This window comes from Eschrichtius robustus, chromosome 8, assembly GCF_028021215.1.
Source record: "Eschrichtius robustus isolate mEscRob2 chromosome 8, mEscRob2.pri, whole genome shotgun sequence".
Taxonomy (NCBI): domain Eukaryota; kingdom Metazoa; phylum Chordata; class Mammalia; order Artiodactyla; family Eschrichtiidae; genus Eschrichtius; species Eschrichtius robustus.
Window position 1 is genome coordinate 108914899 of NC_090831.1, and position 27724 is coordinate 108942622.

General features: G+C 47.1%; 1 protein-coding gene across 1 annotated transcript in view; it reads right to left on the reverse strand.

Moving 5' to 3' along the window:
- Positions 1 to 1091: 1091 nt before the first annotated feature.
- Positions 1092 to 27724, reverse strand: part of PODXL (podocalyxin like) — a 43774-nt gene continuing 17141 nt past the window's right edge. The window contains exons 2-8 of the mRNA XM_068549472.1: positions 10761 to 11414; positions 9594 to 9814; positions 9199 to 9285; positions 7130 to 7277; positions 6857 to 6918; positions 6419 to 6586; positions 1092 to 5328 (exon numbers count right to left, since the gene is read on the reverse strand). Of these exons, the coding sequence (XP_068405573.1) occupies positions 5131 to 5328; positions 6419 to 6586; positions 6857 to 6918; positions 7130 to 7277; positions 9199 to 9285; positions 9594 to 9814; positions 10761 to 11414 (1538 nt within the window). The 3' untranslated portion in view covers positions 1092 to 5130. The remainder of the gene's footprint in view (positions 5329 to 6418; positions 6587 to 6856; positions 6919 to 7129; positions 7278 to 9198; positions 9286 to 9593; positions 9815 to 10760; positions 11415 to 27724) is intronic.

Sequence of the window (27724 nt, forward strand, 5' to 3'; positions counted from 1 at the left end):
GCATGGCCAGAGCCCTGCCTGAGTTCCTGGTGCTTGTACTCCTTTCTGTATCCTTGGCACACTCTTGAAGTTAACCTCAAAATACCTCTGGCCCACCCTTAAGGATGTTAACTGCTTTCAGAACTGCTGTATAAAGGGAAAATCATATTGTAACAGTAGTTGCATTCTAGAAACGTACTTTGTTGTTATTGGAACTCGAGCATTAATGTGGTGTTGAGAAAAGAATGTAGGACTCAAGAGGGAAAAGATGTAGATTCAGGGCCTAGCAGTACCATTTAAGTAGCTGTGTGATCTCAAAGAGAATCCTTAATCTCTGTACCCAATTCCCCTATTGGTAGAGTGGTGACAGTTCCTAAATAAGATGTGTAAAAATGTTTTGTGAACTGTAAGATGCCAGGCAAGAAGAGACTGTTGTATACCAACTATGAATGTGAACCAGATTCACCTGACAGTTTCCCTTCTGCAGGTCGGGAATGATAAAGTTTTCTTCTTGCAGTGCAGAAACATGTAAATAGATAATACCACCCCAGGAGATGAAGAGAATCAGAATCGTCTTTGAGCGATTCCTTTCCTGAACCTCCTTCATCTTCACTATGTCTGCAGGTAAGGGACAGGCAGAGGCTTCTTCTGACAAGTAAACAGATCCTTTTATTGGCGTAACAGGGCCAGAACAGAATCGTTTGTTGATTTTTTGTATTTTTATTTGCCTTGTCTCTACACCAGTGTTTTCATACCTGACCAGGGTTCAGCAGCCCCCTTGGGATCTTTGGTGGTGGGTGAGTCACAATTTTATCTGAGGCCAAAATAGAGGGAAGGAAGAGGGTAAAGCATTGGTAAAACTGTTGTGAGGGAAAATGAGGCCCTTTCAGTTACGATCACTAGAGCAGCCTGAGATAATCTGGAGAACTTGTGGATCCCCTTTTTCCTTTCAGCTTCCGTCCTTCTCTTTTTGTGTCTGGACCTGCCTAGTTAAGAGGCATAACCAAGAGCAGAGGTTGCTGCACTATGTCCTCAGGGGCTTCAATGATGAGCCTCGTGCACAAGTGCAGAATGGAAGCCAATCAGAGCAAAATACTAGGACTTGAACCAGCTTAGACAAAAGCACTTTAATTGACAGTATACAATTTTCCAAAATATATTTTTGTAAGAAAACGGCAATAATTAAGTACAGTCTTTACAAACAAGTTTCTCAGTAAATTCCAGTGTACTTTAGACCCCTGTCCACTAAGACACATGCTCCCCCAGTCTCCTGGGCAAACTGTTTAACATTCACTAATTTTAAAAAAGACCCAGAGCAAATAGTAATCCCCTCCTTTTACTCAGTGTTGGGTTTTCACCAAACCTGAGTGAATCAGCTAATGACAGTGATGAAAGACATTGCTTTACTTTTGCCCCCCTGCCTTCCCCTGTCTTGTTCCCTTTGATCCTTAGTCCTACTCAGAAGATCTATATGTAAAAGCTCATTCAAAACTTATTTCTTAGCAGAAAAGAATTGTTCATTTAAGTCTTAGACCTAAATAACTCAGAAGTACAGAAGACCAGTAAGGTTCCTATTTTTGTCTTCATGCTCTCCCTAGCCTTGCTGCAGATTCCAGAAGGGAATTCTGTCCTTTGTGTCATTCTGGTGCCTGCCCTTAATTAGCAGTCCTTAATTTGTCGATTTTTCCTGAGGCACACAGCACTGGACGGTCTTCCAACCCAGGTTTTAAGCCTGTTTCTGTCACTAAATGTGATTTTGGCCAAGTCACTTTATTTTTCTGGGCTTCAGGCTCTTTTTCTGTTTTTTTTTTTAAAAAAAGAAGATTGGACTGGGTTCTAAAACCCTCTCCCTATGACTAGAGAGTCACTTTCCAACCAGTGCGTATTGACTCCAACCCTTACTGTAACATGCTGGGACTTTACGGAGAGGGGATGAGGATCATATTTAAAAATAAAAATGCCCAATCTGCAAGACAGACACTTTGTCATCAGCCTGTCTTATATTTCATTCTTCATCAAAGAAAAACAAAAATTTATTTCCAGTAAAATAGACATTTACATTCCTGTTTAGAGGGAAAAAAAAAGCCTTCTCTCTTAGCTAACAAATGGTTTTTCAAAGTATATTCACTCAGAGCAGTGCCGGGTGGATTAACATTTGGCTGTTGTATTTACATTATCAAAAAATATGTATATGTGTATCAGCTTGAACTTGCTTTCCAAAGTTTCTCCAGTATATTGTCTAAAAGATAAAGCTCAAGAAGTGGTTTAAATAAACTTTCTGCTAGCTTTCCTTATCAAGAGGAGAAAGAAGAATCTTGTGTCTAGACTAGATTAAACCTGTATTTTGTCCTACGATGCAAAGAATATTCTGTACCCCATTCATAAGCATTGCTGCGTCTCTCCCCACTCACGTAACAGTGTGCTTCCCACTGGATTTTGTCCAGTCATCAGATTCATAGCTTCTGGTCTTTTATGAAGTTTAGGGAAACCAGTGTGCCACTGAGATAGAGTTTATAATCTCTCTATGGCATAACTTGTTTCAAGTCATGCTGAGTTCCTGGTTCTCTTCTCTTCTCTTCTTCTCAGCCCCAGAATCTGAATTACCAGATAGCATCAGAACCCAGTAAAGATGTGGGAAGAAGATGACCTTTACAGATACATGGTGATAACGATCTTTGATATAGGTGTCTAGTGTCAAGAGCAAGCCAAAGCGAGTTGCCCTAAAAGGCTGGAGCAATACAATTTGGATGCATCTAAAGAAGGAACCTTTGAACCAGCCCAAAGCTTTTCAAGGTTCTCTCTGGACAGAGCCACATTAATTCCTCTTGACCAAGCATAATTTTTAGTCTCTGGTCCTTGCCAGTCACCATCTCTCTCCCCAAGTGGCCTGGGGGTTGTGGCTTTTGATTGGTTTGCAGAGACATATTTGCTCTTGATTGGTTTGCAGAGACACATTTGCTCTCTCTGTCTAAACCTAGCTGCTGGAATGTGACCCAGAATCAGCAAAGGAGTAATCTAGTCTGGCCTCTCCCACAGTGGCCACGATAGAATGGGTAGAAAGAACCAAATGCTGGGTAGGAAAGAAGCAAACAGATCTTTTCCCAGTGAAACAGTATTTCTTCTTTCTCTCAAACTGGTATCCTCCATCCTGCCAACCTCCAAATAGTAGAGAATCAGGGCAAATACTTTAGGATCCTTGTTAGCTTAGCATCTTTCTAGCTCTTGGGAAACTCAGGGGTCCTACTTGAACCTCTGGCCTTCCTTTTCTCCTAGGTATCAAATGGCTAAAGGCTATGAAGAGGGAATTAGGCAGCAAAGGAAGGACATAGATCTTCCTCTTGAGATCCTCTCCTTTAAAAAAATAACCTATCCCAAACCAGATAGCCTATTTTATCAGAACTGTTGCAGCTTAGACTGCCCCTAGGTTCTAGGGGTCTGGCTTTTTGCCCTGAAGTGACCATTTTCATTCTCCTAAGCATCTTCCTAGTAGGTTCCAGGGAATTTATGCCCAGGAACAATAGAGAACATGGGCAGAGTTCAAAATTCCACACAGGATTCCTTCTCAGAAAAGCAGATGAAACCTCGCTATGCCCAGTCCTCAGTTGCCGTCTACATAGCAGCTACCTGCTGAGCTCCCTCAAAACCCCTCCACTGGGCAACAGTCGGCATTTTGTTTCCCTGAGATGCCACCAGAACCTACAGGAGCGCTGGGCAGCCAGCCCCACTAGGAATACAGAGGAGGGGACACAGCAAGTGCTAGCTCCGTGCCCCGACAGTGAGAGGTCACTGGGAATAGAAGGCCAGGACCCCGGGCTGCCTCTTATGCACCTTGCAGTGCACCATGCGTCTAGGCCTTTCTTGCCCTGTGCACAGAAGAATGGAATCTAACTAACTGAAAACGTCTCAACGATGTGAGCTTTGGCCTTTGGCAGCAGAGTTCTGGATTAAAAAAACACAGAAGACAAAAACTCTCAGCAACTTGCAAAGCCCCTGAATTTCCTATGATATGGGAAGTGAAGCCTATTCTTCCTGCTGTTTCAGTCGATTGTCTATTCAGACACCTCTCTGCTGACTGGGCACCAGAGCACCAGGAAGCTCTGTCCTAAAGCTGCTCTTTCACGCTGGATCTCGGGGATGACCGAGCTGGGGTCTTTACACCATCGCATCGGCTGAGCAGTGACAACGAAATAGAAACACCTTGCCTTCGATAGCTGCTGCAGACCTTAGTCCCCGGTGGGAATGGGAGACCAAAGCAGCACTCGGGGAGCGTCTTCAAGGAGTGCCTTGGAGGTGGGCCGGGACCCATCCTGGGAGGAAAGGCTTCCCCTTCTCTCTTCACCTATAGATGGACCCATGTGCAGACCTGTTCACACTGGGAGCCTTGTGTGCTGTGTCAGTCCCGATCTCATAAGCAAATGCCAGGAAACTAGACTCCAGAACAAGGGGTTCAAGATCATGAATGACCTGTGTTAGTCCCAGGGGCCCTGGGACAGAGTGGGAGTGAAAACTGAGTGAAGGGAGGGGGGAGAACAAAGAGGACAGGAACACTGGCAGACAAGGCTGGCGTAGGAGATAGAAAACGGGACCTACCCTTTCAAGTAATCAGATCCCACTGTGACAGGGTCTGGCCTTGCTTTCCCCTCCATCCCATCCACTGACTGGCAGCTTCGTCCCCCCTGCCCAGGGCAGCTCTGGAGGGAGGGCATAGGTGATCACAGCAGCGTGGCATGGTGGCAGTGGGCACTGCACTGAGTGAAGGATCTCTGTTTTCATCCTGACTCTGTCACCCAGTGGCTGTGTGACCTTGACTTTACCCTCTTTAGGCCTCAGTCACCTCATCTATGAAATGAAGGGATTCTATTAGATGGTCTCTAAAGTCCCTTATATGGCTCTTTCCTGATCTCCCAGCAGCACTGAGCTCAGGCACTAGTGGGTTATTTTACAAGAGGATTCTACACAGAATGTGATTTGTTCAGCTTGAAAAGGGAAAAATTAAGGCCTGTGGGGATTGGGAGGAGGGAACCCTCCGAGTCTGCTCTCCCTCCCCAGTCTTTCCCTCGAAGGGGAAGGATTTTCCTCCCCTGTGCAAATGGCACTTGAGGTGGTTGGGCTGGAGCTCTGTGCACCGTCGGAGGCCGCCAGCAGACCTGATTAGAGGTGTGTGTCTTCCTCCTCATCTAGGTCATCCTTGGTCAGGTTGTCCAGAGGGACGATCCAGCTGTCCCCCAGCTCTCCATTCAGGTTGACGACCTTTTTCTCCTGCATCTCTGATGAGGTCTCCATCACTTCCAGGGTTGGATTGTCGTGGTAACCATTCTCCACCGTCTGTAGCTCCTCTGTTAGTCGTTGCTAGAGTGAGGGAGATGACCCAAGAAAAAGGGGTAATATTTGAGGGCTGTTAGCCTTGCTCTAGCCTTAATATTACACCTGTACCCCTATAATCCAGGAACCCCGATTTGGCTAAGGTGAACAATAGGTGGTCCTGGAGGCCTTCCTGACTACTGGCCTGCCTCGGGGCTAGTCTGAGATAAGAACTTGCCCCACATCCTAAAATGCCCAGCTCGCTTCACCTTTGCCCTGGTGGCAAATCCGTGACATCAGTGGAGATGGACTTTGTCCTCCAGAGTCTTCCAATCTCCTCTTTCCTCCATTCCTTCCCCACCAAACCTTCCTCTCCAGGACCCTCCTCACCCTGCTGCATTGAACTGGAACGAACTGTAAGAAAATCACTTTCATCTGGCCGAGTGACTGAGGACCTCCTAAGTCTGAGCAAGATGGGTACAGCACAACTTCTAGCCATCTCTGCTACAGATGGGAACTATCTAGAGAGAGTACTTTCTCTCCATTGTTACCTAAGATACAACCTAGGTGGCACAGGACAGTCCCCCAGGAAGCTTTTGACAAATATACTGATCCAGAAATTCTGTTTCAATTGGTATGTGAGGAAGCTAAGCATGGGGTTTTTTTTTTTCCTTAAGCTCTCCACAGTGTGCAGCCGGGGTTGAGAACCATGGGTCAGGGTGGAACTGTAATGAGGGAATTCTAGTAAGGTAAATGAAAGAACTTCTGGTTAGACAGGTATGCCTCAGCCCATTTATAGCAATGGATCCTTAGAGCAACTCTGCAACGTGGATATTATGCCCACTATGCAGATGAGAAACCTGAAGCTCAGAGATTATGCCTTGCTCAAGGTCACCCAGATAATGGGAGGCAGAGCTAGGGCTTAACCCAAGTCTTCCTGACTCCAAAGCCCATGCTCTTCCCTTCCACCACGCTGCCTTTTTAATTTTCCAGGCAAGTTTCCATTTCCTATAAGGGATGACCTCTGCCTATCAGAAAGGGCCCATGGCCCCCTCGCTTTTCTCCAATATGGGAATAACGGGGTGAGAGTCATCCAGTGAACTGGACTGCTTCCTGGCTAGTGGAATGACGTCCTCACCTGGTCCTTCCTCTGGGAGAGGCGCTGGTGGCAGCAGCCGTAAAGGGCCGCGACCAGGAGCAAGAAGGATGCCATGCAGACAATAGTGATGATGAGGGGCATGCTGAACCGGTCCTCGGTCTCTTCTGGTGGTCCTTGACCCTCAAACTGCATGTCATTGACTCCCACCTGGCCAGGAAGGAGAAAGTTACGTGGCAGAAAGCAGGTTCCGGGTCACCCTCTCTCAGAACTCCCATTCACTTATGAGCTAATCCACTTGGGGTTTGGAGGGGAACCCATTCTACCGCCCTGCTGTCCCCTCTTATCCTCCTATCTTCTAAATGCTTGCAAATTAGAGGTTCCTTGACAATGAGAGACAGTGGACCTGGGGAACCGTGGACTTCCAAGGGACAGGCTCCTGACCCAGTCTGTCCCAGCACATGGGGGGCATCCACTTACCTCTTTTAGGTCATCCCATTTGTCTTTCAGCAATTCATAAACGTCCGTGGGAAAGAGGTTTGCTGGGGGGGAGAGGGAGAGATGCCGCTTCAGTGGTCTAGCTCAGCGTGACGTGGTAAGGGACAAAGGAGGACATCCTGAATCTCAGTCTCCTGAGTGGTGTCTCTCTCGGGTGGCCAGGGGTTGACAACTGACCCATCCTTGTGCTCCTGCACCTCCTGCCCCATTCCCACCCCACACAGGCCTCAATGCCCCCCCCGGCCCTCAACTCACTGCAGATAGTGATTTGTTTGATTGCCACTGCCTGGATTTCTGGAACAGGTGCCAGCTGTATATGGCACTGATCTTGAGCTGGGTTGAAGGAGGCTTTCGCTGCTCGGCACAAAAGTGTGACCAGTTTGTCATTCGAAGCGGTCGCATTCTGTTGTGGAGAGAGCACAGGTAATTCCTCAGGGATCATGACAGCAGCCTAGGCTTGTGGGGCCACCCTTGGAAGCTAAGGTCAGGAGAACGCTGTTGCCGGCTGTGAACTTACTCCCTTCTCCCGCCACAGCTGGTGCCATTCCCAGGCCTGCCAGGAGTGGTGAGTTATGTGCTGTCCTCCTGGGCCAGCCCCTGCCTTCTCTGCCTCACGTGGAGCTCTCCCCCTAGTCTCCTTACCCTGTTTATCTCATCGTGGTTGAACAATACCGTTCGCCCTAGTGCTGCTTTCTCCCTCAGAGCTCCTTAAGGATCACGACCTCCTGCCCCTCATCATCTATCTCCCCAGAAGGACCTGAGGAGGCACTGCCAGTGGGGAAGATGCCAGTCCTCTCTGAACCTACCATTTACCAGCCCTTGATGCTGAGTTCAAAGACCTCAGGAGGGGAAGCCCTGGCTCTCAGCTCAAGGTTATCCATCCCAAAGTCGAAACACATGTGCCCGTTCCCTAGGCTAAGACCCTGAAACCATAAACAGGCTGACGGGAGAAAGGCGAGGCCATCACTGCACAGGGGAAATTGGGAGTATCTTAAAGATGCACGAGAACGTCTTAGACGGGAGTCTTCTGTATTTCTCAGCAGAAAGAGTGTGGCTGGCTGGCTTTAGGGCTGAGGGTGAGGAAGCAAAGTGTGGGCAGCTTTTACCCAGCCCTGCCACATCATCCAGAGACACCCCAAACTGATGTGTCTCTGACCGGAGTTTGGAATAAGGGTACCGAGATGAAGAAAAGGACTCCATATGGCTTGTCCCACAAACCATCCCTTGGGTTTCTACCTGGAATTTCCTTAGGCTTACTAATTCCCCAACCTGCTACCAGGTAAAGATCCAGGGCTTTCCTCTTTCCATTCACAGCAAAGGAAAAGAACGCTTCTTACCACCAAACACGCCCCTGCCAAGTTTCAGCCAAAAAGAGAGCCGGAGGAAAGGCTGAGCAAGCATCAGTGTGATTCTTGCCTTGTCCAATAAGCCCAACCCTAGGGGAACACTGCTCCCTTTTAAAACTCCAGCTTTTCTATAGTTCACTTGGAAAATTCCAGCAAAATGGACACCCAAAAGGAAACAACTGCAGAAAATAGGTGGTATAAGAGTACTGTAAACTCAAGTTTTCCATCCTATTCTAGTTCCCAGGGGTGTTTGCCAAAATAGCCACTGACCAGGAGAGGGCAGCAGTGAGCCATCCATCACCAGCACTCACTCAGGCCTCAGCTACTGAGTAAGCTCTGCGGCAGACATCCCCAGACTAAAGCCCTTAATCCTAGGGAGACTGGCAGTCTGAAGGCAGTGGACACACTGCTACACATGCAAACTTACTCACACACGTGCTGACATCATCTCCCGCAAACAATACACAAACAACCCCCCCCCGAGGGGAAGGACAACTGTGGGCAACAGCTCCCCTAGGTTAGAGGGTGGCCATCAGATAACACATGGACCAGGAAATATAAAACCACAGACTATTAGAAGAGGGAGAGTTAGGCAGACTAAGCCTCTCATTTTCCACTGAGGCCTCTGAAGCCCAAAGAGATCGACTTAACAAAGTCACATCCTGAACTAGAAGCAAACAGGAACCAGGATTGGGGTCTCCAGACTCTCAGAAGTGAAAGCCCAGATTCCTGGCCCTGCAGCAGCCCTGAGGGCGGGGCTTCCCTTAGAGAAGTCTGAACCTGGCTCTGACCCTCCATAAGATGGGAAGGGACCACGTCCTGTCCTACTAGGAAAAAACAAGAGCAGGAAAATGAAAACATCTCTCTGCTCCTTTCTAGAAGGAACACTTCATTCCCTTCCACCTTCCGTGACCCTGCTGCTAAACCGCATTTTGGGGACGTAGATCAGAGTGGGGCTCAGATGAGCAAGGTACTCACACAGATGTTGGTTTTCGAGACATCAGTTTTCGAGATGTTCAGGACGAGCATCTTCTCATTCAGCTTTTCGGGAGAATCGCACTGTATCTGGAAGAAGCCACTGGGATTAAGGGTCAGGCTGAGCCTGACGAGGTCTTGTCTTTGCCTTCTCCCTCCCTCCCTTGGGTGGGTGACATCAAATAAGGAGTTGGGGGCAAGCTGGGAGTGTGGCTGGCTGGAGTTTGAGAGCCAGGTGTGTTACTGGCTATCCTGCCGTCTAAGCCAGAGTCCAGCAAAGCCAGAGAGGGTGAGTGAATGATGATGGCTCCTCACAGCACCCCCCCAGGCGCCCTGGGAAGGGAAGAGTAGAAATGCTCTTCCTGGAGTCCCTTCTCTCCGACTCTGGGCTCTCTCACCTGTCCCACACCTGCTGGAATTACTGAGGTGGGAGAAGGGATACTGGAGCCTTGGGGGGCAGTTGACTCCAAATGAGTGATGGAGCTTGTGGGTCCCCTGGCAGGAGATGTGGTCCCAGGTCCCGATGAAGAGCCTGTAGGCTGCAGAGCCCCAGAGGTGCCAGTGACAGCTGGCGTCTTGCTGGAGGTGTGTTGAGTTCCTTGTGAGGTAACCCATGGTGCTATAATTGGGAAAACAAAGTTTATGAGAAAAGGTGAGTGGTACCTTTAACACAAAAAGATAGGCTTTCTTGTTCCTAGTTTTCTGAGGTTCTTTGGTCTTATCCCCCCACCTAGACCACAAGCAGAAGGAGGCAGGCTATGAGGAGGAAGAGGCAGGCAGATGAAGTCAATTCCCGTAACCTATTACAGGATGAGCAGATTGGATGAGCCAGTGTAGGAACCCGACAGAAGAAGTATCAACAGCAGTGACAATGCCAGCGGCAAAGCTAACGTTAACTGAGTACTTACTTCTGCGAGGCTCCTAAGTGCTTCAAAGGCACTTTCTTTTTCAATCCTCACAACAACTCTATGAGGAAGGTACTGTAATTATCCCTATTCTATAAACAAGGAAACTGAGTCTCAGAGGAACTCGATGAATTGCCCAACGTCACAACGCTAACAAGTGGCAGAGCAGGGACTGGCATCCAGGTTTATCCAACTCAGAGCCCCGGCTCTTACGCAGGAGGCGACCGCGCTCTTGTGGTGTGGCTATCTAGTTACTTCACCACACACCCAAATTACCTGCGGGGGTGGGGGGTGGAGGTTCCCTCAAAACGCAGATGCTCAGGTTCACGCCTAGAAATTCTGATTCAATAGATCTGACCTGGGTCATGATCTTGAGGCTCACGATCCATCAGAGAGTTTTGAAATTAATTTACTGGATTAAGACCAGCACTTAAGGAAAAAAAAAGTAAATGCTCCACTAGGCAGGTCAGAACCCTGAGCTCTCATCAGAACACACAGCTCTGCCGGCCACTGGCCACTGCTCATCACCGAAACGGCAAACCGGCTGAGTGAAGGTGGCGCATATTCATGAATATGAATATGCATGAACCTCCAGCGACTGTACAGAACATAAGCATTTGAAAGTTTCTTTTTGCTTGAAAAAAGAAAGGCATAACTTACTTAGTGTGGTCAGCGTCCCCTGCGTCGTGAAGGTGGGGCCCGCCATTGTGCCTAAACTTGTAGCTGCTGTAATTTTGTTTGGTCCCTCGGAGGAGCTCCCTGCGGGCTCCGAAGTCACAGGGACCGAAGTCACAGGGACCGTGCTGGGCTGGTGAGTGCTTGCTGGGGTGGGCAAGGAAGGAAGAGCAGGCGTGATGACTGAGGTGCTACCCAGATTTGGAAGGTCAGAGGCTGCCTGATTTCCTTCCTTAGTGATCACACTGCTTGTGGTCACACTGTGGCTACTCTGGGTTCCAGATTTAGCTGAATTGCTTTTAATTCCACTCTGGCTGCTTGTGGTTTCAGGCTTTGTCGAGACAGTGGTTGGTGTGGTTGTAGAATCCTTTGAGTCTTTAGTAGTTAGAGCAGAGTTGCCTGTGGCTGGTTTCTCATCTTTGCCACTGGCTGCTGCAGTTGTGCTTTGCTGGGCTGAGGGTGGCACTGCCCTTGAGGTGTTAGGCGTTGTGGGTGTGCTTCCCTTGGTCTCCAACGCAGTCACACTTTTATCGGTGGATGGTGGGACTGTGCTTTGTTTGACTGTGCTTTGAGCACTGGATGGTGGAAGTGTGTCTGGCTTGCTTTCTTCAGCAGCTGTTTCACCAACAGGCTTGACTTCTGTTTACAAAGACAACACAGAATCAACTAGGGTATTAGCTGGAAGTCTTTCTCTCCCCATTTCTCCAACTCTTCCCCAGGATCCAGAGGCCTTGCTCCCATCGCTGCCATTTGTCTTGGCTGAAGGGTCTGGGTCCTTGATGTGCCCAGATTTTTCTGGGGTTCAAGAAGCCTCTAAGAGGGAGACTGAGAGGGAAGCAGAGGAAGTCAAGGGAAATTCCGCTCAAGAGAAAGACTAAGCAGCTAGTCTGGCTGCGTGTGGGAGCCTGCACTGAATGCTCTGCTCTCCCATCCGGCCCCAGGCACTCGCCCTTCAAGGCTTCCCTACCCCAGCAGAGAACCATCATCACCTCCTTCTCCCAGACCCATGAGCTTGCAGAAGACTCAACAGACCCACGCGTACTGAAGTGCCCTGTTCTCAGCATGGCAAGAGGAACATGCCTCTGTTCCCCTGGACGTGTATCTAGAAGGAGAAACTGGTAAAGTGAAATTACACAAATTACCATTTAAGTACAACTGTGAGACGCGCTGAGGAAGAAAAGTACACAGCGCCCTGACTGTGTCTAGCATGGGAGCTCAAACCTTGTCAAGGGGTCGGGAAAGGAAGGCCTTTTATTGCCTGATTGAAGGAACCATTAAGTGACAGGTTCGGGCCCTGCGATACGACGGTAAGACACATGTAATCCATACCCTCAGGGAGCTTACATTCTAGTGCGAGAGACAGAGATTAAACAATAGACAGACAACTCAATGTCAAATTCTGGTGACTCTATGGAGGAAATGAAGAAGGAAATGATACAGAGAACAGGGGGAGAGGGCTGTTAGAGAGAGAGGTAAGGAAGGACTTCTCAGAGATGACCACTTAGCTAAGACTTGAAGGACAACGAGGTGAGAGCTGTGTGAAGAATGTGAGGAAAAGTGTACCAGGAAGAAGGAAAGAACCTGCAAGTCCCCAAAGGAGGGACAAGAGCTCAGAGAAGACAAGTCTGAGAGCAGTTCAGTGAGTGATGGGGGGAAGGAGCAGGGCTCAGAAAACTCAGGGCCTCATAGGTAAACTGACACTAACGTGCTGTCTAAACCATACCCTTTTGAGAATAAAAAGGAAGCGCTCTTAAAAATTGTATCCTATGTAAAACAAGACAAAAGATCACCCTCCTTAGACCGAAATAAGGATAGGGGATTTTATTTTAAGTGGGGGGGGGGGAAAAAAAGCCACTGAAGCCACTGAAGGCTTTAAAGCAAACAAGTTTTATAGGGTGATTTACGAAGAAACATACTCTTGCTGCTTTGGGGAACATGGATATGGAGATGGGAAGAAAAGAGGCTGTTACAGTAATCCAGATGAAGTGGATAATAGTCAGCTGTATTAAGTCATTGACACAAGAGCCAAAAAGAGGATGGATTCAAGACTATATTTTGGAGGTAGAATCAACTACTTGCTGATGTACTAAGGGAGGGGAAGAGGAGAAGCCAGGATAATTCCTGGTTTTCTGTTTCGAGCAGAAGGGAGAGAATGGTGGGAATCGGCGTAGGGGACTTTGGCCATTCTTCGTAGCCAATCAGAATCTGTAACATCGTTCTATGCTTGGGGAATTCCCCACACAGCAAGACTGATGGAAGCAGGATTTGCCTCTTATTATAGATGCTGAAAATGCCAGCCTCCCTTGTGACCGGAGCACAAGCATGCACTAAGCTGCCGTGAATGAGACACCTCCACCCCAGCCAGTGAGTGAAGAGGCAGCAGACTATGGGGAACGCTGAGGCAGGAGCAGTGGAACCACGCTCACGAGTGAGCAGCCGTGGAGGTGATGCGAGAGCGAGTGTCCACAGCCAAAGCTACAGCACCTGGAGCTTGGCATTGGTGAGCAGCACTGGCCTCTTCACACAAGTTCCATAAGCCTGACTCGGATGATATTAAAGGTAGCCCTAAACGTGGACTTCAGCAATCCCAGCTCCTCCATAAGCTAGACAGTGTCCCAATATCTTTCACATGTGTGTGCACACGCGCGCGCGCGCGCGCGCGCGCACACACACACACACACACATTTTGCTAATGAGAATCAGGCATGATTGAAGGCAACAGAAATTCGAGGGTTAGTTACTGGACCTTATTGCAGTTAAAGGTAACTGGAAGGGGCTTCCCTGGTGGCGCAGTGGTTGAGAATCTGCCTGCCAATGCAGGGGACACGGGTTCGAGCTCTGGTCTGGGAAGATCCCACATGCCGCGGAGCAACTGGGCCCGTGAGCCACAACTACTGAGCCTGCGCGTCTGGAGCCTGTGCTCCGCAACAAGAGAGGCCGCGACAGTGAGAGGCCCGCACACCGCGGTGAAGAGTGGCCCCCCGCTCGCTGCAACTAGAGAAAGCCCTCGCACAGAAACGAAGACCCAATGCAGCCAAAAATAAATAAATAAATAAATAATTTTTAAAAAAAAAAGGTAGCTGGAATTCTGCAAGTATGAAGGGAAATGACTTTACTATCCTACAGCATCTCATGGAGAAGCAGTCACAGTAGCACCTACCATCTAGAATGAAGTGCCCATAAAGTGGCTTTGGCAGGACTGAGTGGCTACTGCCATAGAAGAATATGAAGAGCACACAGAAAAGGACGTGTGTTAAAAATCAATTTGATGGTGGTTTTTCCTTCTTAGTAGTTCATAAAATAATGGTGCTTCTTATAACTGATCATGTCAGAGTATCTTTCTGGTAAAAAATGAGATTGCAGAGGGGAATATCAGCAAGGGAGGTTGGGTGGGGTGGTTACTTCTTAATATGGCGAAGAGCTGAAAACGGGGTTTCTCAACCCCAAAACTGCTGACATTTTGGGCTGGATACTTCTTTGTTACGGGAGATTGTCCTATGCATTATGGGACGTTTAACAACACCCCTGGTCTCTATCCACTAGATGCAGGTAAGACACATACATGCCTCCCAGTTGTGACAACCAAAACTGTCTCCAGATATTGCCAAATGTCCCCCTGAGGGAGACAAGAATCACTACCAGTGAAAACTACTGGCTTAAAGGGGGACAATAACAAATTCTAATTCCTCAACCCTCCTATCAAAGCAGAGACTGGAAAATCAGAGATTTTCTAAGGCTACAGTAAAGGAATCTCTTATTGCTTGCAGCTAAAATGCTGAGAAGACCAAAAGACAAACTTACAGGTTTGATCCCAGGAGTTGCCAAATTACAGCGTTAGTGTAATTCATAGCCTCACCAGGTCTCTTATTTGAAAATAGGACCTTGAGAAGTGTAGCGGTTACATATGAGAGGGTGCAGATGAGTCAGAGTATTGATAAAGCTCAATCTGCAATGGAACTCGCTTGTCGGAAGACTCAACCACTCTTCTCCTGTCTGATGACGCAGTTCCCACCTTGCTTGAAAACTCTCAATAACCTCACTGGAGCTCGGTGACACAGAAAGCCATATCCCTTCCCTTCATCACCTCCACCACTCTTCATTTTTTTCAAACCTGTAATAACAGTCAGATGCCCACGAGGACAAATACAATTGAGTCTGACCCAGAAGAAGGCTTCCACCCTAAAAAATATCTGCAAAAACTCTAGCAAATATGTATGGTTAACAGAATATGAGGGTGCTAGATCAAAGAGAGATAATCATAGTTTTCTATCAGGTTGAATTTATCAATATGGGTACGCATACCAGGGATTTGGATCAATATGCCGACTCAAGCAGCTAGAAGTCGTTCTAATTGTTTTCTTAGTTGGTTGACTGAAACCTGGGCTCAGTGGTAGTCCGCATATTAAATAAAGTTAAGTTGCCAGAAATTCCTTGGAAGAAATCCAAAGTCTTAGAGAGACAGAAGTGTCCGAGTGGTTTATCACGTACGGTCTGCTTGTTCACACTCTTTGTTCCTTAAGAAAGCTCAGGGACTTCCCTGGTGGCGCAGTGGTTAAGAATCCACCTGCCAATGCAGGGGACACGGGTTCAAGCCCTGGTCCGGGAAGATCCCACATGCCACAGAGCAACTAAGCCCATGTGCCACAACTACTGAGCCCGTGCTCTAGAGCCCACGAGCCACAGCTACTGAAGCCCATGTGCCTAGAGCCCGGGCTCCGCAACAAGAGAAGCCACCACAATGAGAAGCCTGTGTACCACAACGAAGAGTAGCCCCCACTCACCGCAACTAGAGAAAGCCCGCATGCAGCAACAAAGACCCAACACAGCCAAAAATAAATAAATAAATAAATTTATTTAAAAAAAAAAAAAGAAAGAAAGAAAGCTCAAATGACACTCCCTTCACCAAGGCTTTGAGAAATACGATATTTCAGGAGTTCTAAGATGCACATCTTTTCAGGTCTCTGAGATGAGGATGTATTATAAATTATCATAAGTCACATTTTGACAGTGTTTTTTTTTTCCCCCCAAGTGGTTCATAAAATAATAGTGCATCTTATTTTGGATTATTTGGTGTTTTGGATTTTGCTTAAGTTTGGCATGTTGTTGAGGGGACTAGGAGCGTGTTCTAAGAGACTGTTCTGGCTGTTCTTCATCAGCCAGGTGTGCTGGTAAGAGATGCTGCCGATTTCAGGGGGAATGGACAGCAGGTTCGTTGGGTAGTAGGGCATGAGCAGAATTTCATTTCCAGGAAAAAAGGTGGGTGCGATACCCTAGGCAGCAGGAGCAGCATGGTAATCAAATAGTCTAACGAGGGTAATTCTGGACACTGGCTAATAATCATGTGTTTTTTTAGGATCAAAATTGATGGGTGGTCCACTGAAGCCCTACCTACAAGCCCGGCAAACTGAGACCTGGGCTGAATCACCACAGTAGAGGACACAGCCAGCCACTCATCCAATTCCCAGGACCGAATCTTTTCACAGACTCAGGGTACCTTGAATGAAGTGTGTATTAGTTTCCCAAGGTGGCTATAACAGATGACCACAGACTGTGTAGCTTCAAACAACATAAATGTATTATTCTCTCATGGTTCTAGAGGCTAGGAATCTGAAATCTGCAGAGGCATACTCCCTCTGAAGGTACTAAGGAAGAATTTTTCTTTGCTTCTTCCTAGCAATCATAGTGTTCCTTGGCTTGTAGTTATAATCACTGCAGTCTCTGGCTCCATCATCACATGGCCTTCTTCCCTGTGTGTCTCTGTGTCTCTTCTCTTATGAGGACACTAGTCCTTGGACTGAGGGCCCACCCTAATCCAGTATGATCTCATCTTAACTTGATTACATCTGCAAAGACCCTATTTCCAAATAAGGTCACATCCACAAGTACCAGGTATTGGGGATTAAGACTGGAACATGTCTTGCGAGGAGGACACAATTCAACCTCCTAATCTGCTCCCCCGCCTCCACTTGTTCCACTATAAAAACGAGGGTTCTTCTTGTCAAATACTAGAAATCAATCCTATCTGCTTTAAACAGGAAGTGAATTTATTAAAAAGATAATCAGTTAGCTAGTAAAATCACTTGAGATGGCTAGAGAATCAGGTTTAAGTCAGAAACAGCACCCAGAACCCTTCTCCTGAACCCCTCTGATGAGTACATCATTTCCACCACCAATGAGCAAGGGTTGCTTCACTTTGCACCACTGACACCATTAGTCCTGGATATTGGATTTCATTTCTGAGAGATCTGAGGCCTTAGGGATGCTGTCAGTGAGAGGTCCTTGCATCTACTTTTACAACTGGACATAAGTAGGAGGCACCACAGGGAATCGCTGGGTTCCGTCCATCTTCCTCCCTGACTCATTATGTAGCAGCATGTAGGCATCACAGTAAGATGCGTAAATCTTTTAAGGTTAATGCTCTATTTATTCTGCCTTCGAGTGAGTTCCTTGGTGCAGCCCTGTGTTCTGTGGAATATCATCATGGTGAAGAAGGCGTTCTATATAAGTCCATGAGTAGAGTTGCTGACAGATCAGGGCAGCTGAGAAAACACATTCAAACCCAGAATGTGTCTGTTTTAGCTCCCTGCCTACACCATGGCCACTTGCTCATGAGCCCACAGAGCAGTCACTAGGTGGAGGGAGAGAGAAACTAACTGATGGGCACAATGGGTCATCTTGTCCACCTGATTAATGAGAGTGAGACAAAAATTCTCATACTCCAGATCATCGCAATAAGCTCATCCACATGCCTCTTCCATAAAATTCCTTGCACTGATTCTTCATTCTTGTTTCTTCTAAGTTCCTAAAAATCATTAGCTACTGCCTAAGAATCTGGTCAGAGCCTCACCTCTGTGTAGCTCACCTTCCCCCACCACACACACACACAAAGAAGACCATGAAAGGTACTATTCAAGTTCTGCTCATTGGAAGAACTTTCTTTCTATACTATCCTTCAGGGTCTCCCCCTAAAAAGGGCTATTATCCCACAGCAGTCCACTCTGGCCTGGCTCCAGCATGTTATATACATGAACATAACTTGGCTTTTTCATTCCTCAGACAACAGATCACAGAGAACTAACTCACTTGAAGCCCTTTAGGTATGAGCTGGCTGGAAGGAAGGTGGTGGTGTGGCGTGAATAGGTGTGCTGAGGGTGTGAGCCACATTGCAATTGACATGCATCTCTCTTTAGGATCTGCTCAGATCTGGTTCTCTATATACTCTTCAATTTGATAATGGAAAGCTGCAAAATAAACCCAAAGAAAAATAGGAGGAATGAAATAATAAAGATAAAAGCAGAAATCAATGAAATAGAAACCAAAGGACAATAGCAAATATCAACCAAGGCAAAAATTGATATTTCAAAAAGGCTAATAAAATAGTAAAGCCTTTAGTGAGGATGACCAAAGGCAAAAATAACCCAGAAGGCATAAATGTAAAATATGAGGTATAAAAACAATAACAGATATTTATAATATAGGCTATTATGAGCAAATGCCAATAAATCTGAAGCTGATGAGACGGACAAATTCCTAAGAAAATACAATTTAACAGAGTGACTCAAGAAGAAACAGAAATAATAATTTGTCCCACATTCATAAAGAAATTGAATTAGTCGTTAATACTTTTCTCATAAAGAAAATCCAAACACGGATTCAAGGATCAAATAATTCTAGCTTTACATGAACTTTCTATAGCATAGTCTGTTCTGCCGTAATATGTGTCTGTAAAAAGAATTAGTTCGGGACTTCCCTGGCAGCGAAGTGGTTAAGAATCCGCCTGCCAACGTAAGGGACACGGGTTCGATCCCTGGTCCGGGAAGATCCCACATGCCGCAGAGCAGCTAAGCCCGTGCGCCACAACTACTAAACCTGCGCTCTAGAGCCCGCGTGCCACAACTACTGAGCTCGTGTGCTGCAACTACTGGAGCCCGCGCTCTGCAGCAAGGGAAGGCACCGCGATGAGAAGCCCCCACTCGCTGCAACTAGAGAAAGCCCGCGCGCAGCAACGAAGACCCAATGCAGCAAAAAAAAAAAAAAATCAGTTCATATGCAATTGTCAATCAACAAAACATGAAAAGTACAAACCAAAGAAAAAGACTGATAGATTTGGTTCCATCAAAATTAAGAACATATGTTTATCAAAAGAAACCATAGGACTTCTAGTTTCAGCCAATGGGAATAAAGAGCTGGAAAGAACATATGTCCTACCCTCACAGCAAGAAAAAAGCTGGAGAAACGGAAAATCGATGACTTTTCTTGAACCCATTGGAGAACTGAGGTCATGAGCAAACAACTCGCCTGAAAACTGGAGACAGTCAACCACAAGGAGAAACTGGACTCAAGCATTTGCTTACATGGGACAGAGTTCGGTAAGAAGATTAAAGTTAAAATGTTCAGTGAATTGCTAAAGGCTGAGCATGGGCTAATGTGAAAGCGTGGAGACCTGAAAACTGTGGAAATTGAAAGGTCAGACCCTTGTGTAGACCTTTCCCCCCAGGAACCCCACCTGTGGTTCCTAAGGATGCCTGGGGAGAGCCCTGAGAAAGTTTCCCCCGTGGGGCTGGCTGGGGGAAGGAAACAGCAGTGACTGCTGAAACTCTACATAGCCTCATCTCCCCTGGAAAAAAAGCCTGACTTTTCAGTGGAAGTCAACAAAATCCACAGCCTGAGGGCACTGGTAGAAACCGCACCACAGCTGAGGAAGGAAAACGACAGCCACCAATGAAACAGCAGTGAAATGTTGCCTAGATCCATGTCCCCTACTTCTGCTAGGAAACAAACGCATTCAGCTGCAGGAGAAAGGTAAAAAAGGGTAGCCTGAAGGAGGTGGTGGAAATCCACTGCAGCTGGGAAAGGGAACAGACAAATAAAAAAGCTCTTTACCCCTGGCAGAGGGCAGGAATATGCGCTAAGTCCAGCGTCACTTCTAGAAAAGAGACAGGAACACTAGCGAAGGCCACACCCCCAAGCCCCAGGTTCCAGTGCCTGTGCAAAACATCAGAGAATGTCCTTCTACCCTGCCTTTAACTCAAAATGCTAGCAAGTGTGAAGGAAAAATAAGTGCAATATAGCTGGGGGTAGCGGCTGCCAAAGACTGGCTCACTGGGAGCAGCAGAAAGGCAAGACCCACAGGCAAGCAGGGACACAAAGGTCTCAGCTGAGAAATCTGCAGCCCCCAGTGCAGCATCAAGTTTTAAACCCTGACCAGCTCTTGGCTAGATTAACACGAATCCTCACAATGAAGACGCGGCAGAAGAAAAGCCATGCTTTAGGCAACCACTGATCTAATCTCTGTCGTGATACGGATTTTGCCTATTCTGGACATTTCACATAAATGGAATCATACAATGTGTGGCTTCTTTCACTTAATTTAAATATTTTTAAGGGTTCATTCATGTTGTGGCACGTGTCAGTTCTTTATTTCTTTTTATTGCTGAATGATATTCTATTGTAGGGATAGACCACGTTTTGTTTATACACACATCCAGCTGATGAACATTCAGGCTGTTTCCACTTTTTAACTATTATAAATAGTGCTGCTACGAACACCTGTGTACAAGTTTTTGTGTGGATAGCTTTCATTTCTCTTGAGTATATACCTAGGAGTGGAATTTCTGGGTCACATGGTAACTCTGTATTTAGCATTTTGAGGAATTAATTGCCAAACTGTTTTCCAAAGCAGCTGTACCATATTACATGCCCACCAGCGGTGTATAAGGCTTCCAATTTCTCTACATCCTCACCAACAAGTGTTATTGTCTCTTTCATTACAGTTATTTAGTGGGCATGAAGTATCTCACTGTGGTTTAATTTGCATTTCCTTAATGACTAATGAAATATATATATATAAAATATAAAAAAGAGTAATACATCATGATCAAGTGAGGTTCATCTTATGGCTAGTTCTGTATTTGAAAATCAATCGATGCAATTCATCTTAACAGTGAAATAAGAAAAAACATACAGTCATCTCAATATATGCAGAAAACTCACTTGACAAAATTCATCATTCATTCATGATTTAAAAAACGTTCTCAGCAAACTTGGAATAGAGGGAATTTTCCTAACCTAATAAATGATATCTCCAAATAAACCTACAGCTAACATCATACGTAATAGAGATTGAATGTGTTGCCATTAATTTTGAGAACACAGCAAGGATGTCCTCTCTCACCACTCCTATTGAACATTGTACTAGAAATTCGAGCCAGCTCATTAAGGAGGGAAAAACATTTCTTAAAACAACAATAAAAAGACAACCCAGGGGCTTCCCTGGTGGCGCAGTGGTTGGGAGTCCGCCTGCTGGTGCGGAGGGCGCGGGTTCGGGCCCTGGTCTGGGAGGATCCCGCGTGCTGCGGGGCGGCTGGGCCCGTGGGCCACGGTTGCTGGGCCTGCGCGTCTGGAGCCTGTGCTCTGCAGCGGGAGGGGCCGCGATGGTGGGAGGCCTGCGCGCCGCGGTGGGGGGTGGCCCCCGCTTGCCGCGGCTGGGGAGGGCCCTCGCGCGGAGGCGGGGACCCAGCACAGCCATAAATGAATAAATAAATAGATAAATAATTTAAAAAAAAAAAAAAAAACAGAAAAAGATAACCCAATTTGTTAAAATAGGCGAAAGATCTACAAGGAAGAATTGCCAAAGAAGATATACAGATGGCTAAAAAGTATGTGAAAAGATACTCAACATCTTTAGTCATTAGGCAAATGCAAATTAAAGCTACAATGCAATATCAATACCCATCTATTACAATGGCCCAAAACCACCTGCAATAGCAAATGCTAAACAGAAACTCTCATACATTGCTAGTGGGAATGCAAAAGAGTACAGTCACTTTACTTTGGAAAACAGTTTAGCAGTTTAGAGTTAAGCATTACAATACCATATAATCCAATAATTCCATTCTTGTATATTTACCCAAAACAACTGAAAACTTGTGGTCATACAAAAACCGATATGCAAATGTCTATAGCAGCTTTATTCATAATCACCAAAAACTGAAAACAACCAAGATATCCTTCAACAAGTGAACAGATAAACAAACTGTTACATATCCATACAGTGACTAAGAAATAAAAAGGAATGAACTACTGATTCATGTAACATGGATGAATCTTAAAGAGATTTTAGGTGAAAAAAGCCAGAAGGCTATACATAGTATTTTATTTCATTTATATGATTTTATGGAAAAGGCAAAACTATAGGGATAGAAAACAGATCAGTGGTTACCAGGGGTTGAGGGAAGGAGGAGGAATTGACTTTTAGGACAATGGAACTGTTATATACGGTGCTGGGGTGATGGATACAAGACCCCGCGTTTGTTGAAACCCACAGTACCCCCCCACCAAAGAATTAACTTTATTTTTTGCAAACTTAGAAATAAAAAAAAAAAAAAAACTGAGATGTTCAGAAAAATCCCAGGATGTAACAGGGACTATGAAAATAAACTATGTTACAAATGTATAACATACCTCACTGGAGGGGTGGGGGAAAGAAGTTGACCAAAGTAACTGGAAAAGAGTTTTCTGACTGGATACTGTAAGGGTAACAACAAAAAAAGAACTCTATATAATAAACAGTGTACTCCAAGTGGTAAATTTGTTTCTCACAAGGGTACGGGTTATCAATTTTAAATCTACTTTACTTGTGTACTAAGGTTGGTCAAATAAGTAAATAAATTATAAATAACATGAGCCAGAGTTCTCACTGTTGGAGAAAGAAGTTACAAATAAATAAGGTGCGTGGGGATGAGGCTAAATGAACCCTGTGATGCTTGATTAGAGAGAGACATCAGTATGAATTCATGTGTGTGTATGTGTATAAATATACACATACACAGACATATAAAGAAATGTATAGATTTGTGTGCATACATGGGTTAGTATAGGTAACAAGCAAATGTCTGTTAAAACTGATGTGATAGGGCTTCCCTGGTGGCGCAGTGGTTGAGAATCTGCCTGCCAATGCAGGGGACACGGGTTCGAGCCCTGGTCTGGGAAGATCCCACATGCCGCGGAGCAACTAGGCCCGTGAGCCACAACTACTGAGCCTGCACGTCTGGAGCCTGTGCTCCGCAACAAGAGAGGCCGCGATAGTGAGAGGCCCGCGCACCGCGATGAAGAGTGGCCCCCACTTGCTGCAACTGGAGAAGGCCCTCGCACAGAAACAAAGACCCAACACAGCCATAAAAATAAATAAATTAATTAATTAATTTTAAAAAAAAACTGATGTGATAAGTTATGGTATATTCACGTACTAGAATACCACACAGCACTGAAAATCAGTGAACAAGTTTTATATTGTTATATATATTTGTATGTATGTAATATACATATTATGTATTATAATACACGTATTAACATGAATTCATCTAAAAATAATACTGAACAATAAAAACAAAACCAGGGCTTCCCTGGTGGCGCAGTGGTTGAGAATCTGCCTGCTAATGCAGGGGACACGGGTTCGAGCCCTGGTCTGGGAAGATCCCACATGCCGTGGAGCAACTGGGCCCATGAGCCACAATTACTGAGCCTGCGCGTCTGGAGCCTGTGCTCCGCAGCAAGAGAGGCCGCGACAGTGAGAGGCCTGCGCGCCGTGATGAAGAGTGGCTCCCACTTGCCGCAACTAGAGAAAGCCCTCGCACAGAAACGAAGACCCAACACAGCCAAAAATAAATTAAAAAAAAAAAAAAAATGCTAAAAAAAAAACAAAACCAAAAGTTTATATGGTTTTATTTACAGGGTTTAAAAATCTACAAAACTAAACAATATAGTTTTAGAGATAGAAACGTAGAAAACATTATTTACATTATATAGAGAATTTAATACTAAGTTTAGGATAACAGCTACTTCTAGGGGGAAATAGGGAGATGCAACAGGGCCTTCTGATTTTTCTTTCCCCCAAGGAGGGAGTGGCTGATGGTGCTAGATGATGAGATTGGCAACAATGACGTTCCCAGCAACCTCAACTCGCAGTTTCCATGGGAACAGTGCAGGTGGAAGCCTAACTCAGGCTGACAGAAGATGAGTGAACGGTTGGGAAGTGAGCTTGTGTGTGTAAATAACTTTTTCAAATATTAGCTATAAAAAGAAGCAGAGGAAATATGGCAGTCGCTGGAGGGAGCGGCCGTAGTCAAGAAAGTTTTGCTTTTCTTTCCGAAGGTGGGAGATGCTAGAGCTGGTAAGAATGCTCCTTTTGTTTTGTTCCCTCTCCTTAAGATACAGAGGGAGACAACCCATGTGAGACGGTAGGATACAGCTGCCTCTGAAACTGCAAGGAAGAAGGTGGACACCGACATTGGTACATTGGTAACAGTGGTAACGGGAAGACAAGTTTCCATTTGACAGCCTCAGTTCCCTCAGCCGAGTCTAGATGAAATCAGCTATACCCTACAGAGATGAAATAAGAGAGAAGGAGGAGTTATGTGGAAGGCGAACGTATGAAATACTCATCTTGGAAACGGGAAAGGGAGCCTACTAGAAAAGTGGTTCTCAAACTCTAGCAAGCATCAGAATCACCTGGGGGGCTTGTTAAAACACCATTTACGAACTCAGCCCAAGTTTCTGATTCAGCAGGTCTGGGATGGAGCATGAGAATTTGCATTTCTAACAAGTCCCCAAATGACTCTGATGCTGTCTGTCCTCTACTAGAGAGATAAAGGATGACTGCCAATTAGTATTTGGTGCCAAACTGGGCCAGAAATCATGAATTTAAAATTAACCCAATCAGCCAGTGTGTGATTTTACCTTAGCAGTGTTCTTTTCTGCTGCTTGCCGGTAGGCATGGGAGCACAGTGGAGGCAGCGTTCACCTGAGGAAAGGGTTTTGCTAGGTGAGTTATGATGGTGGGAGAGGGTGCAAGAGACGTGAGGATACTTGTAAGGTCGGGGTTATAATGGTAGATAGTGAAGTATAGGACAGATAAAGACAGACGGGGGGCTGATAGGCAACAGTGAAGTGATGGGTCATTAGACTGGCTGCCTTGAGTTCAAGCAGTATGGTCTAGGTGTACTTGAGCAAATGAATTGGAAGGTGGAGAAACAGTGATCAAGGAATGAAATACTTAGATTGCAGAGGGGGTGCATGGTATGTGGGTGATAAAGTTCAGGGTGTGAAATGGGAATAACTGAATGAGGTAGAGATGGAAAAAGGTCAAGAAAATGGGAGGCCAGGGTATTTAGTATCCAAATGGGTACTGAGCTCACCAGGAACGAGGACGGAAATCGAGATGGTGAGGAAGGAGTGAAAGTCTTCAGTGTGGGCTTCCTTGGTGGCGCAGTGGTTACGAATCCGCCTGCCAATGCAGGGGACATGGGTTCGAGCCCTGGTCCGGGAAGATCCCACATGCCGCGGAGCAACTAAGCCCGTGTGCCACAACAACTGAGCCTGCGCTCTAGAGCCCACGAGCCACAACTACTGAGCCTGCGTGCCACAACTACTGAAGCCCACGTGCCTAGAGCCCAAGCTCCACAACAAGAGAAGCCACCACAATGAGAAGCCCGCGCACCACAACGAAGAGTAGCCCCCGCTCGCCGCAACTAGAGAAAGCCCGCGCACAGCAACAAAGACCCAGTGCAGCCAAAAATAAATTAAATAAATAAATTTAAAAAAAAAAAAAAAAAAAAAAGAAAGTCTTCAGTGAGTGATAGGCAGTGAAGAGGTGAACAGACAGCAGCAGTGAGGAGGTGAGACTGAGGCTGGTCCTGCAGGCTGCGCTGAAGGGAGCTGCTGCAAGGGGCCGCACCAGCAAGGTGCCAGTTCCTCCACACGCTGACCTCCAGTGGGGGGACTGGAGGGGAGCGGGAGGAGAAGGGTGCCTTCGCTCTTCTTCCCTGGGATGAGAAGAACGCTGCCCTCAGCCTTCAGTGAGGGCCTGCTTCCTCCTGCTCCTGGCCGTTTTCAGCCTTGGGATTGACTCTTCACTATTCATAGTGGGAAAGGAGACTCTTTAAAGAATGCCCCAGGAAGAGGGCGTGTGGAAGGAAGGCCACGAGATGGGAGCATCCAGGCCTGGACACCAGTGTCCACCTCTTCTTCCTTGGTTACCCCCAGCTCACCACCCTCCAGTGTGGCTGGAACCAAGAAGCTCGGGCCGGGGGTGGGCGGGGGGCGGGCGGGGGGTGGACAGTGAAAGGGCAGAAGTCAGGCAGGATGAGATGCCGTCTTCGTGCACGGGTGTGATAAAGGCAGGCGTGGAGACACAGAGGAGCCTTCGAGTCCTGGTTCTGCCTCTAATCCCCCAGGGCTCGGCCAAGTCCTTGGTCCTCTCGAAACATCTGCGAAATGGGCTAGGTGACTTCTAAGGTCCCCAAGGGTGTACTGGCACTTTCCCAAGCATGACGCTGTGAACACAGCTAAGTCTGCTTTTGCTGTGACAACAGTCACTTCAGAGGCCTTGCTCTGGACCTCCTTTCCAAGAGCTGACCGACCTTGAAACTCATCCTCCCAGCATGTGACATCCGCTTCAAGAGCCTCTTACCTCCCGAGAGCAGGTTCCACGCGTCATGGGGAAGGGTGCCAGGCGATGCTGCCTCAGGTTCAGCCTGGTGGAAACCTGAGCCCCTCCCAGCTCTCTAGGGCCCACCCTTCTCAGCCCCCAAATCCTGTTGCCCATCTCAAACTGGTCCATTTATTGCCAGGCTTCTGGATGGCAGCTGGGAATTAATTACAGTAGGGCAGGGCAGGATGGGGGAGCTTTGGAAGGATGCAGGCCCCAAACTCCTGGGTCAGCAAGGGAACTGGGGCTGCCCTAGGAGCAGAGAGGGGCTGCAGGCCCACTGCTGGCCTGGCCAGGACTTTTCCCCAGGGCCAGTATATCAGATGTCCTCTCTTTACCCTGCATTCAGCCCCCTCACTCTCCCTCTTCCCTTCATTTTGAAAAATCTGGTGCCCCCCTCCCCCCGCCCCATGTAATGTCCCCACCTCCGTGCTTCTTGGGTTTTATTAAATCAGCCGCCCGACCTTGAAACTCATTTTCCCAGTACGTGACATCTGCTTCTTGAGCCTCTTCCCTCCCAGGAAAAGAGCCGCACCCCTCATTCCAGGTGGGTCTTTACAAGTCCCACACCCCAGCAGAGTCTGGCCATCCTCCCCACCTACCTCTCTCCTGCACAGCTGAGCACTCCAGGCCTTCCACCAAGAGGCCCTTCTGGCCCCCCCTCTGCCTCACTGTGGGTCCTGTCCTTGGAGGCTGTTTGCTCTGGGGTTCTGCTCTGGGTACCTCACTAGTCCTATACCCATCCCTTGTAAATGCCTGTCCCTTGTGGCTTTAAGAAAGCCAGCTGCCCTCACCCTACCCCCCAAAAAAGGTCCTAAGCAGGCACCGGTAGGGGCAGGGAGGCTGGGGGAGCCTGACCTGGGCGGACAGCATCAAAGGACAGCAGCTGGGGAAAGGGGTCAGGGCTGGGCGCCTGGGGAGAGGGACAGGGAGGCCGACTCGCGTCACCGCTACCAGCCGGCTACGGCGCTCTCCCAGGGCTGCCCTGGGCTTGGGTAAAGCCTGGACCCTCGCTGTGCCTTGGGTCCTATGTCCTATGTCCTCAGGCTGCCATAACAAAAACTGGGTGACTTACAACCACAGAAACTGATTCTCTCACAGCTCCAGAGGCCAGAAGTCTGAAATCAAAGTGTGGGCAGGCCTACACTCCATTTGGAGGCTCCAAGGGGAACCCTTCCTTGCCTCTTCCAGCTTCTGGCGGCGGTTGGCATTCCTTAGATGGCAGCAGCATCTCTCCCATCTCTGGCACCGGGGCCACATTGCTGCCTCCTCTCTGTGTTTCCTATGAGGAAACTTGTCATTGAATTTAGGGCCCATCCAGATAATCCAGGATGACCTCATCTCAAGATCCTTGGCTTAGTTACACTGGCAAAGACCCTCTGTCCAAATAAGGGGATAATCAGTTTCAGGGATTTACTGTACATATCTTTGGGCGGGGGGAGGGGTGGATATTTCAGCCTGC